General features: G+C 41.2%; 2 protein-coding genes across 6 annotated transcripts in view; one reads left to right on the top strand and one right to left on the bottom strand.

Annotated features, from left to right (window-relative positions):
• LOC128873837 (uncharacterized) overlaps window positions 1-13,656 on the top strand; it is a 128,176-nt gene that overhangs the window by 54,955 nt on the left and 59,565 nt on the right. For both annotated transcript variants that reach the window (XM_054117738.1, XM_054117737.1), the window contains exon 2: window positions 12,003-12,067. In XM_054117738.1, coding sequence (XP_053973713.1) covers window positions 12,003-12,067 — 65 coding nt within the window. The remainder of the gene's footprint in view (window positions 1-12,002; window positions 12,068-13,656) is intronic.
• Window positions 1-13,656, bottom strand: part of LOC128873836 (uncharacterized) — a 154,427-nt gene that overhangs the window by 90,118 nt on the left and 50,653 nt on the right. For all 4 annotated transcript variants that reach the window (XM_054117734.1, XM_054117732.1, XM_054117733.1 and 1 more), the window contains one exon: window positions 9,824-9,867. In XM_054117734.1, the coding sequence (XP_053973709.1) occupies window positions 9,824-9,865 (42 nt within the window). In that variant the 5' untranslated portion in view covers window positions 9,866-9,867. The remainder of the gene's footprint in view (window positions 1-9,823; window positions 9,868-13,656) is intronic.

The raw sequence follows: 13,656 nt of genomic DNA, 5'->3' as shown, positions 1-13,656 counted from the left end.
ACTGTTTCAGACAAGGTCCGGGCAACGTCGCGCACAATAGCTCCGCGGTGTATTTAGAAAATCGGAAGGGAAACAATGCCGCGGCGTTCAAAGGGGACAATGCTAAGAACGAACGCGGGAAAACCGATAAAATCTCGCGCGTACTCTGAATAACATCATCATCGATACACGTTGAAGAGCTTTTCTCGCGGGAGAGAACAGCGAAAAAAACGTTCCCACTCGGGGGCACTTTGCATTAAAAATCAATCGAATCAGCGGGGAACGTTATTGCGGGGCATTGTTGCGAACGTTTTTCGACGAGCACTCGCGAAACGAGCGTTCGTGGAAGACATCTTCCCGTCGGGGCAGCGCTGTGTTTCGTTCAGCGGGATTAAATAATCGCAAACGAGCGATTTCGACGCGTCGAGACAAGGAGTAAATCGAGTCCCGCCTTTCCGAATGTTTTCATTCAATCGTGAAGCCTCTGGTCGAGATCTGTCCGAGATACTTTACGTAACTGTCTCCCGAAGAGGTTTTCTTCCGCTGTTCTGTTCGCGACAGTGGCACGATTCTTTTCACGAGGAGGGCTACGAATAATCTCGGAAAGATTGCATCTGCCGTACGTTTATTCGTGTATCTATTTAATTTAATTCTCGTTCGTGATTGGGTGTGCAACACGACAAGCTTGAGCTGGTAGAGGATCCTCAGGTGGGGGTGAAATTCTTCTTGGCACTCGGAACATTTGATTAGTGTTCGAGGAAAATATTTGTCTTCGGAAGAAGGCTCGAGTCGTGCCATGATAGGTCTATGAATTTGTTTAAATAACTCCTATCTTACCCTGCATGCGAATATATAAAATTCCATTTAGCAAAATTAAATGTCCCCCACTCAAAGAAACATAATGTACACCATATAATTTGCCACTTTTTACCAAACAATTTCTGTCTTTCTCTACATTAAAATATATAAGCTTCTATTTAAACAAAATTAAATCTCCTCTATCCATCGAAAAATAATTTACACCACATAATTTACCATATTTCACTAAACAACTTTTATATGTTATTTTCTGTAGATCTTCATCCCCCTATAAGAATTCCAGCCTTTCCATTTCAAACACCCTGTGGAATCCTAGTACTTCAACGCATGTGTGTTATCGTTATCTGGAAAAGTATTAATTTTCAGGCCTTGTATAAACGCACCAACCTTTAACAATCTTATTAAACCAGATAGTAACCAGTCTCGTGTTCCCAGTATTTAACTTGGTAGCAACATTCGTTGTTATACAAGTTTGTTTTCCCACGTGCGTCCGCCATGTTCTTTTAATAGAAAGTTTCCCTACAGTTTCCGACATGGAAGCCCTGCAAAATTTAAGCTGTAGCTTGTTGCACCCCTCGGTGTTTGCGGACCTCATTGTTTCGAGGAACCCGAACCTGAAAGATTACTCGTGGTTTCATCTGGCCGTTTCTGTGAACAAAATAATCATTCACGGGGCCTGCCATCGTGTCCGTGAACTATCGTTATCTATCGACTAATTATCCGAGAAAATGCGAGGAAGCTGGGAACAAAGGCGAGCCGGAAGTTTTCGTTCCAATTTCGTTGAGAAAACTTCGGGTATATGTGGTTGGGAGTCAAGAATCTGTTATACGTGCTCATTCGTCGTGCGAAGCTGAAGATTGATATTGAGTTGCAGATAAATGTATTTTTGTACGTGAGAATTGAATTTTTATAATATTAATAAGTGGGGTGTGAATTTTATGCATTTATGATGTAAAATAATATAATAGACACATGCCAAACAGAATCAAAAGGTCTGTGCACTTCTAGGAAATTAAGTAATAACATTGTTATATTAATTGTGGTATGTATCCAACATTATGTATACTTTTTGTGTATTTCTCACGTTATTGTACGTCGTAAATTCATAAAATCCGCAATCTAAGTAGTATGTCTCCGTGAAATCATTTTTAAAACGTCTGATTATTGGATATCTAAATTTCATGCAATATCTGCAGGTTCGAAGTTCAAGGTTACACAACTTTTCCTAGGAGATATATTTTAATGAACCCGCAAAAGATAACCACGGGAAAAAAGAGAAATTAATTCCACTCGACAGAAAGTATTAGAGGGGATGGGGGACTAATTATGACAGTGATTATCGAGTTGCACGTGACGCTATTATCGCAGCTGGCACTTAAACCCATTATTTTATATACCCAACGCATCATTTTCCTCGGTCATTAATTACTAAACTGCGGACAGTTACTCAAAACCGTATTTTCACGTATACAGAAGTAGAATTGAAACTTGAATCTTATCTTTGAAATGGTGTATTTATCGCAGACATTTATCAAGAATTTTAACGTGTCTTGCATAAGAAAGACGAATAGAAAGGAGTAATAAAAGAAAGAGTTGAATTAGAACGCGACTGGTACCTATACAAAATTATAATTAACCCTTTGCATTCGAGACCTTTCTTTCTTTTGTATCTACCAGCAGCTCGAGATGCTTTCTTGGCATTCTACATTCAGTATTGCCACGAATGCTAAGTTTCAATTGACTTCGAAGATTTTATAGACACTTCTAGTTCCAAAGAAATTAAACCTAAAGAAACATTATATTGCTCGTAGATTTGCTACGTGAAACCTAGTGATTTCTGAGACTCACCTTTCGAGTGCAAAGGGTTGATAAAAGTAATAATTATTATTACTATATGTTTAGTGATTTCGGTTCTTGTATAGAATTGCACGTTCGTGTTCCGTGGCCACGTTTCGCGACGTTCGAATAAGAAGAAGACCGTACGCGCACAATATCGACCACGTGGCTGAGGGATCGGTTCCAATAGGAGACGTCGATTCGATCGAGCTTCCGCAAACGTCGAAAGATTGTCGAAGGTCGTACGGTACCGGCTTTGCTGGAAGGGGTGATTTATCGCGAGCGAGAGAGCCTCGATAAAACGCCGGGCGCAACGTTTTTCCTAGGACGCGGCGTGCACTATTAATAGACCCGACTCGACATAATAGTCGAGCCGTGCGTAGTCTATAATTTAAACCGGGAGGAGAGCTTTAAAATCCTCGGAGAGGCCCGCGTACGCCAAGAATGGTAGTGCACCGAGGCTTTTTCAACCTCGATTATAGTAATCACGGAATTTAGATGCTCCGAGTTATTACAACATATCGGTATCACCCCCGGTGTATTCCCATCCCTTCGTTTCCCTTTTCCACCCACGCGAATCGTCTCCTGACTCGCGAGGTGAACGACGCGAGAAACGCGAAATCAAAGAACGTGGTTCGAATCACGCCCGGGGACCGAAATTATTCTGAACAGGTAGACCAAAAAGGAAGTCATTCTTTGCTTCTTTGATTACTTCGCGGAAGGAGGTAGCAAACATCCCCGATACGTGGCTATTGTGGAGGTGAACTAATCCAGAGCAGTTTTTTTTTTTTAACGATTGGGGAATTTATTTTGACCCTTTCGAAGATTGTATGCGGAGGTGTTTTTAGAAAGAGCGGCTAGATTTTTTTTTTTGGTTCGAAGATACGAGAGATTGAAACAGGAACGATTCGAGCATTTGTTGGAGAGACAATTTTGAATATTTGGTTCGGTATGGTGCAGCAACTGTGTCTACCGCACTTGCACTTGTTTCGTATACCAGGGTTTGAATGTATGGTTAGAAATAAAGATATGCACGTTAAAGTGAGTATATATGCACATAATTATTGTATATTACGTACGATTTGTGTGCGCATTTGGTATGCACTCATTTCGTTACACTAGGGTTTGGATGCATGGTTGGAAATAAAAGTATGCTCGTTGAAGTGCTTACACACATAATCATTATACATTATGTGCAATTTTTGATATGTACATGAAATCGGTTGCACATGCATACGCGCACAGTCGGTTGGAAAAAGCTTGTGCATACTTCCTCCCTTGAATTACACACACAAAAAATAAATAAGCCACGTACTATATCACCCAACGAGGGTCGGCAAGGGTTCAGCGCGCTTCGACTTTCGATGAAAAATCACTGACAAACCAAACAAGCCCGCTAAATTTTATTTATGCCGATTAATCAATACGGTCGAATTATTTTCGCCGGTCCGAGCCAATTCCTCTGTAAAACTGCCGAATATTAGTATAAATGTCGCTCGAGGGGGGTGCGTGCGCGCGGCTACGCAAATATTGATTTCATATTTTGCCCCCTTTTGGCGGGGCCTTCGACACAAACGGATCAGTCGGGGAGCGGGGAGGGGGGGGTCTGTAATTTTCAATTTTGACGGAAACAACGCGAACGGCTGCATTATACGCGGCTCCGTGCGAACCGCGCCGGATTGTTTGTATTTAGTCTCGAGCGTAATATGTATTTGCACCATGGGGCAGAGGGGTTCCATTACGCGTCCGTCGAATCGCTGGCGAAACACTCGATCCAGTGTTTGGTTAAAGGGGCAGTTTCTTCCTTGAGTATACAAAAAGAAAAAAAGAAAAAGAATTGTTCTTTCCACAAGAGGGCCAATAAATTGTCCAGCGTTTTAACCACGCATCAAAGCAATCCTCAGGAAGGAAAAAATTATATTGTTGTAGTACGTAAGTTAAATTTGGTTCGTTCCATACCCCTCAAAGAAATTACATATTGTCAGTTGGCATATTTATATATTCATGTACTTGAATTTCAACTCTGCATGCCATGTAGTATTCATGCTCCCACTCATACCTGCAGACAAAAATTACCCTCAATCAAATGATATACCCTACAGAGTAAAAAAAAGATTACATATTGTCGTTCAATGTATATCACTGATTATACAGGGTGTCCCGTAACTGGTAGTACGAGCGAGTAGAGGGTGATTCTACGCGAAAAATTGAATCGAAATTGTACAATAAAATTTGTTCATATAACGCTCTATTTTTGAAAAAAATTAGTTTGAAAATTTGTCGAGTACACGTGTACTTGATTATTGGAAAACGTTTCTCTTCTAATTCGAAGAAATTTAATTTTTCAACAAGATGGAATATCAAGCTATAATGGAGAAGTAAGATGTAATTTACATGAAAATTATCACTAATGGATCGGCTGCGATGACGATATACTTCGCCCGTCACGATCTCCGGATCTATCACATTTAGATTTTTATTTGTGGAGTCGTGTTAAGTTGATTGTGTACAGTGATGACGTATCGAGCGCTGAACAATCAAAACAAAAAATGATTACAGCATTTGAACGATTAAAATTGCACAACGAAACATTAGGAAACGCTCGATGCAATTTAATAAGGAGAGCACAGTTACTTCGGCAAATTTTCATACTTATTTTTTTTTTCTCGAAATTAAAGCGTCATATGAAAAAATTTTATTCCACATTTTCGATTCAATTGTTTACGTAGAATCACACCATACTCGCTTGTATCGCCAGTTACGGGACACTCTGTATATTCGTGTCTTTAAATTTGAACTTTGTATGCATCGTAATTTTTACCTTAAAAATTCCCTAAAATTGGGGCTGTTTACGGGGTGGTTGAGGGTAGTTGGACGCCTTAAAGTCGAGCAAGCGTGGCTGGTGTCGAGTAACGCGGCCTTTAGGCCTCTATCCGCCGGGCGAACCGAACCGATGACTGTAAATCCAATTACAGTCGCATCTATTCTCGCTCTCTTGCTCTCGCGCGGGTTCGATCCGCGTCACGACGCTCGACGCCGAACCACGGACCGGCAGCCTCGTTATTTCGAGTCTCGAGTCGTCCAAAGACAAGCTTACGACGTTCTCGACGAATTTTTTTAGCCTTTCTTCGTTTAAATTCTTCGGGGAACGCGTCACCTTCGCGAGGGAACAATTGGACATTTTTTTTTTTTCGGTCGAATAATAGTTTGAACCTTGAGAAATAGTATTGGATACATCCCACTGAAGGAATCTCGGTAAACGTGGTTGATGTAGATACACCACAGTGCGATAGTTTATCCAGATTTATATTTCAATGAGCACAGACAAAGAATTGAATTTTAAATGAAAATATGTTTCATTTTCTAAAGAATTTTTCCTTTTGTGCACATCCTCGTACACTTCCTCGTGTATCCATTTGCCATAATTGCGTGAATATTCGTAGTCTAATCGCTACGGTTGTCGTGTATTTCTTTATTAAAAATTTCCTTTTATCTCAGATAAAGAAAGAAATGTTCATCTCTCGGAGTCAAATGTCCTGAAATAAAAAAAAAAAGAAATACGCCTTCGAATTACCAAACGAAGTATTAAACAAAGGGCAACTAACAACAGAACTGTTGCATAGACCATGGCAAACAAATTGGCGAGAATGTCCTGCGCCTCGCAAAAGCAATAAGTCGACTCGCTGAGCCAAGATTCCTCGCGTACCAGCTAATTGCTTTAACCAATTAAGCAATCCAGTCGGAGGATTCCTTCTCTGCCAAATACTCGTAAGCACAATTGCTGTCGCCTGCAATCCATTTACGTTGAGGCCGCTCGAAACCTGTTTCGACAACCTGATGCAAGATCGGCCAACGTCAAAGGTCACAAAAAAGCATCTCGGCGTTAATCATCGTCGTTCCCAGGCAGAGGATGAAGAAAAAAAGCGTCAGAGAACGCAGCTGATATTCCACGCTAAAAAATTGTCAAATGACGGAACGGACTCGTCGATTCGATCGAATCGACCGCTCGGTGTACAAGTTCGAAGAAAGGAAAAGGAAGGCGGGTCGTGACTGGCTGCGAACGATGCCGCCGGCAGAAATTATTCCGTCCAAGTGTTTTCGATTCCGCCAGCGTGGAGCTATTTAATCGATCGAGAGCACACAGCTGATCGTAATGGTTTCACTTGCCAGAGAAGTTTATACGAGCACTCTGGAGTTCGTAATGACCGCAAACCCCTCTCTCGCGACTCGTATCCGCTGAGAATACACTTTCGGAACCGGCGACGATTTGCTTCAACCCTCCCGGCGTATCTCTGCGAATATCGACGACGATGATAACGGTAAAGTTGATTTCGTTATATCCAGATTTCTAAAAACTTATGTTTTGGACATCGGGGGTCGAGAAACCCGCCCCATAAGGGCGCTCATATATCCTGTATAGATCAACATAGGATTGTCAAAATTGACAGAAGTTTTACTCCAAGCATAAACTTTTGATGCGCATACAAAATATTCAGATCGAACGTGTAGTGTCTTCGAACAAAATTTTCAAATATTCCTACATCTTAGAACGACTGCGCAACTACAAAAAAAAAAAAAAATATGTCGATAAGTCCGTCACTGATATCGCGCGCGAAAAGTGATCGAAACCGAGAATAGACGGGTGTCCATTGTTATGTTTAATCGAGAGTACGGTCCATGATCGGTCGTAATTCGCTCGGAACGATTCTGGACACACGATTCGGCTTTGGCGTGCCGCAAAGCTCATCGGGTCTCATAATTAGATGAAAGATGGAGCGAGAGACGAGGTGTCCAAGCGAGATCGAGACCGACGGGAGAGGAAACGAAAGGGGTGGATAATACAGAGAACAATCATAATTGGCGCGTGCTTATGGGGTGCACAATCAATTAAATGGAGTGCGCGCGGGCTTGCGCGCTTCGATGACGGCCCCGGTTGATTACGATTTTCCGCTGTTTCTCACCCTTTCTCCTTCGCCGTGTTCCCTCATTTGTTTATTATCACTTCTTTGAGTTAAATAACGGGCAGCAAGGCTACGCTTCGCAGCTATCCGAGGACACGGTGTCCTCTCTTAACGCTCAGATGACGAGCGTCAGCCGTCAACGCGATCCTTCCTTTGACCTGCGGCGAACAAGACTCGATAGTGTTCAATCGCTCATTGAATACTAATTAGCGAGATTCACTTTTAGTCGGGGGTGTCTTTGTCGCGACGAATATCCGCGCATAATGGGAATTGACGGGGACGATCGCGTCACGGTGCTTCTCGGTGCAACATGTTGACAGGTTGGTTGGGACATCGCCGGGTTTGGATCGAAAAATTATTAAAAGGACAGCGTGCTTGAGAAAGAAGGCTTTGAGATGCGTATGACGTGATTGGCAGTGAAAAATATAGAGCAGAGGCACGATGGCGATAGTGTATGTGGAATACACGAACTTCTAAAAAGCTTTGAAGTCCTTAGAAAAAGGTGTCCAAGGTTTGTCGAGGGAGAAATCCAATCTAGCATTTAAATAAAAAATTATTTCGATGAATTTTCTTAAAGTTTAAAATCTTCAGAAGACGTTCCTAAGTAATATTTTCCTCGCACGTGGATAGTACAACTATGGGAGGATGAAGAATGTAATATTGGGTATTCGAAAAAGTTCGTGGCGTTTCCAACCATTTGCATCTTTGGCACCAAAAATTTTGATAGAGCATTTTGTCCGTAAAGACCACAAATTTGTTCACAAGCCTGCGTAGTATTCTCGCCTTGATCAAGCGACAAAACGCCACGAACTTTTTCGAATGTCCATTATAATCTAGATCTGAAGTATTACTTTGATTTAATACTTAGCACTTAAAAATTGACAAAGTGAAGACCTGTGCTCTCGAAGCACCATAATGCATCAAAAATTGAATCTTTTTGGCTATGAATTTTTATATGACTTCTCAAAGACACCACCTTCAAATAGTAAAAATCTGAAAAATGTCTACACAGCCATTTAGGTATCAAAAATTGCCAACCAGAGTGCTTATTTTCTAGAACTTTTAAAATAACAAGGGATCACTATGATATTTATGATACTATGTGAAGAATTCAACTAAGATCGGATCCAACTGAATACTAGGTGAAAAATCTTTAGAGTTTCTTCTGAAAAAAAATTACTACACTAATAAAATACGAATTTTCCTCTTTTCTTCCACTTTCTCCTCATTTACTGGCGTTTAAAATTCTTTTCCCAACTCTTCCCTACTTCGTATCGATCGAGTCTCCTCTCGATATCGAAATTCGATAGTTCGAGGTAGTCGCGGATGCGTTTCGATCGCGAGCACCCGCGACGGGAGGCCTTTGGTGCCCCGTCGCCCGTTGAAATCACATTTTAACCGACTTCCCTCTCATCGTGTCGCGAAGTTTTAACGAAAGAAGGGGGCGAGAAAAAGAGGGAAACGTCCGAGGGTAAGTTGGAAGCCAATCTTTCTCGCGGCGTAACGGCTCCATCCACTTGCCTCGCCTATTCAGGCAACGAAGAAACGCGGCTGCGGAATAAGGAAGCGCAATTGGTCGCAACGAAATTTACCGCTGGGGGAAACTGAATCGCCGCGAACGCCTGAAGCTGCAGAAACGGCAATCGCGTATGAAAGGAAAATGTTCCTTTCGACTTCTCTTTAAAATACGCGAATCAGCGAGTTTGTAATTACCGTGCGCCTCGGCTAGAGGTGGTTTTCCTAATTTGCTCATATGCGAAAGTAGTTATTACATTCGATAGAAACTAAAGTCGAGTACCAAGATTTTCGGTACAAAGTGTACTTTACTTTTTTCAATCGTGACTTTATATAATTTTTGGATCGCACGGATAAAAGTATAAGTCGAAGTGTAGAAGTTCTCGATTAATTTAAGTTAGCAACATTTGAAAAGGGCCACGCGTTATCCTTCGAATGAAATTCTTCTTACGAGGCTGTTGAAAATTCCGTGCTCTCGCATATCAACGATGAAGAATGACACGTCTCAAACCCACTTTCATTCACGGAAGAGTAATCGTAATTGACGTAACTGTATATAATTATAGTTATCGTTCTCAGTGGAGATTAACGATTCACAGGGTGCTTTGTGGCTTTGTAAGCGACTCGACATTAGTCCCCGCCGGGTCGGGGTATTAATACCATGACAAGACCGACGAATAAGTTAATGAACATTCGAAACGTGTTGAAATTACCTGTTGCTGGTCGACGAGCGAAGATATCCCCCGCGGCTTCATTTCTGCAAATAAAAGAAAAACAGGGTTAACAAGATTTGCGCCAGTTGCGAGATCGGGTCAGGTTTCGACGAGTTTGAATGCATTTTCAGTATCGGAACCCGCGAATGGAAATTAAATAAATTGAGCGGTAAACTGAGTTTTCCTTTGTGGAGTAACTGTGCAAACTAAATAAAGCAATTTTTCCATACGTCTTTAACCAGAAACTGATTCTGTCCCTTTACTTTCATTATTGATATTTCTTGATTAAACAGGAACATTTGCCTGCCAGTCTGTTGAGTTAAATAATAATGAAACGTACGGATTGCTTCAATGTTTAGTTTACCAACTGTTTGTGCTCTCTTGAAATCAGGAAGGTTGAAAGTTACACGATTCTTTTTATAAGTAAACTAGCTGTGCCTCGCGAGTACTATTTATTTTATGTCGTTCGCATTCGACCACGTGTTCCTTCGTGAATCAGCAGGTGACTGTCTTTTGTTTTCCCTAACTCAAATGTTTCAATCGATATTTCCGATAGCCGTGGCCTACGATTTCACTCGCGTGGAATACTAACGTTTCAACCCCTTTTTACCCCCTTACGGGTTGAACTTCGTAATATTATTTCTTATTCCTTGTAAACATCATAAAGGAAACCTCTGTGCAAAATTTCACCTTTCTAGGTTTAAGGGTTTACCCTGGACGTTGCTTGTAATCAGTCAGAGCTTCATTCTTATACATGTACATGATTTTGCGAGAGAAAAATGAATCGAAAATGAGTAATAGAGTTTTTTTAATTCGAGCTTTGAATTTTGAGAAAATTGGTCTTGAATCTCCTTGGAGCACGTGTACGACTTGATCAGCGTGTCTGACCACTACTCACAATTTCTACTTATGTTGCTAATTTATGTTGCTTCTGTTATGCTAGTGTCCGTTTCAATTAGTTGTAATCATTTAAAAAATTGCAGTTTGCGTAGAAGAGGTATGGTACATTAGACGATGCCAGAATTAGTAGAACTGGCCAGTCGTGATCAGACATGGTCAGCCAAACCTTTCGATTTATTTTTACGAAAACGAAGCTTCCTATGAAAAAATATCATTCTTCATTTTCGATTCATTTTCAAGCAAAGAATCATCCCCTGTTGATGACGTTATATTTAAGACTAGCTGTGCATATAGATTGTAGTTTACCTTAGAAAGATACAAAATTAATTGCCGACACTATGATACACCTACTTCAGTAATACACGTAAACATAACCAAGATGTCCTTGCGAAATAAACGTCAAGAAATAAAAAATTGTCCAAAAAAGATACTTCAAACCCCCACATATAAGACATTATGTTCTTCCATACTTTATCTATGTCGTATTTGTACCTTCCATAAGCTTGTGTCTCGTTTAGACTAGTCGTTGCAGCATCGTTCGATCTAGAAACACTCGGATGAATGTTTTAGCTCGCGTATTAAAAATGTGTACGATCCAAACTAAGTCATAGATCGTTTTGGTATTGGAAGGCCGTGTGTCGCCTCTTGGATTCCATATAAGACGGTACATTTCATTTTTACACGCAGCCAATTTGATCACGCTTGTAAGCACATACTGTAAATAGGCCCCTTTCGCGTATAAAATAATATATTATATATTCATTTTTCCCCTTTGTTATTGACACGATCGCGACTCATTTCTGCTCTGCATTTTTTTTTTTTTAAATACGTCGTCAGTGTCCATATACAGATGAACATTACCATAGGTGTCACAGCCACCGTCATACATCGGTGTACAAATGTTTGGCTAGGGCTGACAGACCGATGCTAACATTATAATTGTTTTTTTAACATTTGCTCATAAAACGAAAGCAATATCGTTTATCACCGTTCGAAAGCTCGCTCGCTAGAGTCGCTATATCGATTTTACGTCCGAATTTTTCACTCTGGTCGGCACGTTATTTTCGTTCGGGATTTCGTCGCGATGTCGCATCGGAAATATCGGTTAATGAGTGAACGAATAAATATTTCAACGCTCCGTCCAATGAACGTCGCGAATAATCGGGGTTCGATTCATTCGCCATCTACTACCAGGAATCCAATTTTCTCAATCTTTCGCTGAGACTAACGTGCATGGATGACTCGATCTATCGTACTGACGATGTATTTCTCGTTTCAGGTCGTACCCGTCACCTGTGCAAAACGGAAGATCGAATGGGACCATGAATTGCTCCGGCTCTCAAGGTGAGACATTTCGATTGTCCCGTTTCGTCGGAACGCTCAGGCGCGGAAACGTCGCGGGCAGCGACGAGGAACGGAATCTCGCAATAAATGAGGATTAATTAGCACGATGAAAAATTCAGGGGAAACGTTTCGCGTATTAAATTAGCGTTTGCATTCAATTTATTAGCAGAATTCACTTTTAAAGATCGGCCGTGCGTCGACGCCCCTCCCTCCGACCCCTCTCTGCCGTCCTTGTACCGCAGACGCTCTGTTAATAATTTCTCACAGTCGAACGTCGACAACGCATGGAAAATAATAACGACGATATTTCACACAGAGGAAAATTATCGGTACGATGGAAAAAAAAAGACTACCCGGTGTCCTGTGACAATCCAATATACCGCCATTACGCGTACAAAGGTTATAACAAATCAAATATCATTTTAATTTTGTATATTGTAGCTTGAAAATGCGACTCGGGTGCAGCCACCACCAAACGCGCGCCCGACCCCCTCCTGTCGCCCCCGCTATTGAACGCTCGAGCGCGACTTATGCGTTTGGCATCGCGAAAAACCGAGAGAGCACGCTTATCCGGGAACGCTCAGTTTCAGATTCGAACACGTCTGTCCGACGTTTTTCGATGGAATTTCATCCGGAGAAACGAATTTCCCCGGGAAGATAAACGCGCAAATTCGAGGTACACGGCGTTAGGTGTTGGTCTCGGAATTTTGTTCTGGACGTTGTTCGCTATCGAGTCTAGGGGGCCGGTCCATCGAGGATTTTATTTTTCTGCCACTTGTTGGTGGAAACGAAACGAGACGTATTTCTTTAATAAGCGGAAGTAGGACTTTGCAATGGTACATCAGCTTTCCTGGGTGTTAAATTTTTTTGAGGGGAGAGAGAAATTTTTGTTCGCATGGTTCAAGTTACTTTGGAAAGATTGCAATTGTACGGGTGAATTCGTATAATTATGGCAACATAGGTGAATTTGGACAACTATGATAGTATTAATATAGGTACATTTCGAGATGAATAAGAATCGGCATGCTATTATTTATAGTGAACGTTTCGACCTTTGGCGTACGTCGTATCTATCAATTCCCACGTGACACCACTGAATGTGACCCCTTATTATTACTTTTATCTTTGCTTTCTGATGAAACTGCTCGTACGAAAGTAGTCTCACATCTTTCGTTTGGAGACATTCCTACGAAGGCTACAATTCTTATCAAATTACATAAAGAAATTACATAAAGTTACATAAAGTAGTATATGAACAGTTGCCTAACTTCCGGTGCTACGTAAAGCTCTGCAAGCTATCAAATGAAACACAGTAACAAAAAAAAAAACCTGAAGCTTCACAATGACACATAACAAAGTAAACAAAAGCCTCCAAGCTTTACAAATGTAACGTAATGCATCAAAAAATGCTCCTTCATAACAATAAAAAAAAAAAATATTAGAAAATAACGGTGCACTTCGATATTTAATTTCGACGAGCGGTTTAAAAGCAACCAGGAAGCAAATTTCGTTGTGTGAAGGCAGCTTAATACTGACCCCCTGGTAGTATGGTTAAAAAATGGAATTACTGGACGGTCACGCGACCGGTA

This window comes from Hylaeus volcanicus, chromosome 3 (assembly GCF_026283585.1).
Source record: "Hylaeus volcanicus isolate JK05 chromosome 3, UHH_iyHylVolc1.0_haploid, whole genome shotgun sequence".
In the NCBI taxonomy this organism is placed as follows: Eukaryota; Metazoa; Arthropoda; class Insecta; order Hymenoptera; family Colletidae; genus Hylaeus; species Hylaeus volcanicus.
The sequence above is the reverse complement of the archived record's forward strand: the minus strand, read 5'-3'. Positions and strand labels throughout refer to the sequence as shown.